Raw genomic sequence first — 1,529 nt, 5'->3', positions numbered from 1 at the left:
TGATGGGGAAACTGAGCTGCAGCAAAGAGACGTGACTTGGGCAGATTTGTGATCGGACCAGGACTGGAGCCCAGGGCTCCCTAGGTCTGTGCATTTTCCCATTGCACTGCCGCAGTCTAATGATCAATACGAGAGAAACAGAGAGTAACTGAAGCACGTGAGTGCCATGGGAAAAGCCACCACGCCAGAGATGGGTTTTTGTTGTAACTGATGAATGAGATTATTTAAGTGGCCTCCTGTTCTGCTTCTAATCCAAGTATACGGAGAGTTAGGGCTCAGTTATGGCAGCCTACGTCACAGAAGATGTGGCCGAGGGCTCCACCTAACAGCTACAGCCGAGGTTCACCTCTTTGTGAAAACTCGACGGGGGGTTGGCACCCGCACAGACACTGACAGCTACCACATGTTTTGGTTTATATAACATGTCTGTCTGTCTCTAGATATGTCTTCAGGGAAGAAGGACTTCACAGGCAAGACCCCATTTGAAGCCGAAATGGAACAAGTTGACAAACCAACGACAGACTTGGTCACAAGTACACTTTCGACAGAAGACATTCCGGAAGTGAGTATCGACACAAAAAAAGTCAGCCAGAACCAAGTAAGGGGAAAGGCAAGCACATACGCACCAGCAAGCCACTGATAGTTAGCTGTGGGCTAAAAATTATCTTTGGTCCATTTATTAAACCAATTAATGTTGAGTATTATTTTTTATATAAGATACATCTCTTTATTCAAGGTATCAGCTACTTTTTGCTGTGCAGCAATCTCAGAACATAGTGGTTTACAACAACACCCATTCCTTTGTTCATGATTCTGTGGTTTGGGCTGAGCCCCACCGAGGGGGTCCTTGGCTGGTCACCCCTGCACTCGTTCCCACAGCCACAGTCATGGGGACCCCCTGAGGCATATGTTCCAGGTGGCCTCACACACCCGGCAGTAACTGCTGGCCGTCAGCTGAGTGCCTCAGTTTGCCTTCGCTCGGTCCCAGCAGGCTAGACTGGGCTTCCGGGTGGAATGGCACAAGCCTTCCCCAGGGGCAACAAGGGCAGTAGCCAGGCCTCCTAAGGGTTAGCGTCTCGAGGATCAGACGGGCCTCCCGGAGTCTGCTGTGGTCGAGGAAGTGCACACGGTGCGGAAGCTGAGTTCTCCCGGATTCGTCCACCGACTCAGCTCGGAGAAGGGAAGCAAAGCCCTGGGCCTGCCTGGCTGACTGGCAGCTCACCCATCCTCAGCAGAGCCCGTCCACCACTACAGGCCATACGAAGGCGAGAAGGGGTTAGGCGGCGAGCCCGAAACCACCCAGCCCAGCCGCGCAGGGTCGGGGAGGGAAAGGGCCTGACTGTCTCCCGCAAGTATGGAAACCGTGCTTTCTTTCTGATGTTTTAAGTGCACGCTGTCAGTTGCATGGGTGGTGTGATCTCGTTTTTGTTTTTTTTTGTTTGGTTTGCCTTATAAGTGCCCAGGGATCAGCCATCGGAAGCGAGAAGATACCGCTTTTGTTTTTGTCTTTCTTTTAGATTGTCCGATTT

The 1,529-nt window shown here is 51.5% G+C and overlaps 1 protein-coding gene across 1 annotated transcript in view; it reads left to right on the top strand.

Annotated features, from left to right (window-relative positions):
- Positions 1–1,529, top strand: part of NSDHL (NAD(P) dependent steroid dehydrogenase-like) — a 15,028-nt gene that overhangs the window by 3,307 nt on the left and 10,192 nt on the right. The window contains exon 2 of the mRNA XM_023525796.1: positions 441–634. Coding sequence (XP_023381564.1) covers positions 443–634 — 192 coding nt within the window. The 5' untranslated portion in view covers positions 441–442. The remainder of the gene's footprint in view (positions 1–440; positions 635–1,529) is intronic.

Source organism: Pteropus vampyrus, unplaced genomic scaffold, assembly GCF_000151845.1.
Source record: "Pteropus vampyrus isolate Shadow unplaced genomic scaffold, Pvam_2.0 Scaffold629, whole genome shotgun sequence".
Taxonomy (NCBI): Eukaryota; Metazoa; Chordata; class Mammalia; order Chiroptera; family Pteropodidae; genus Pteropus; species Pteropus vampyrus.
This window is presented reverse-complemented; position numbering and strand designations above follow the sequence as displayed.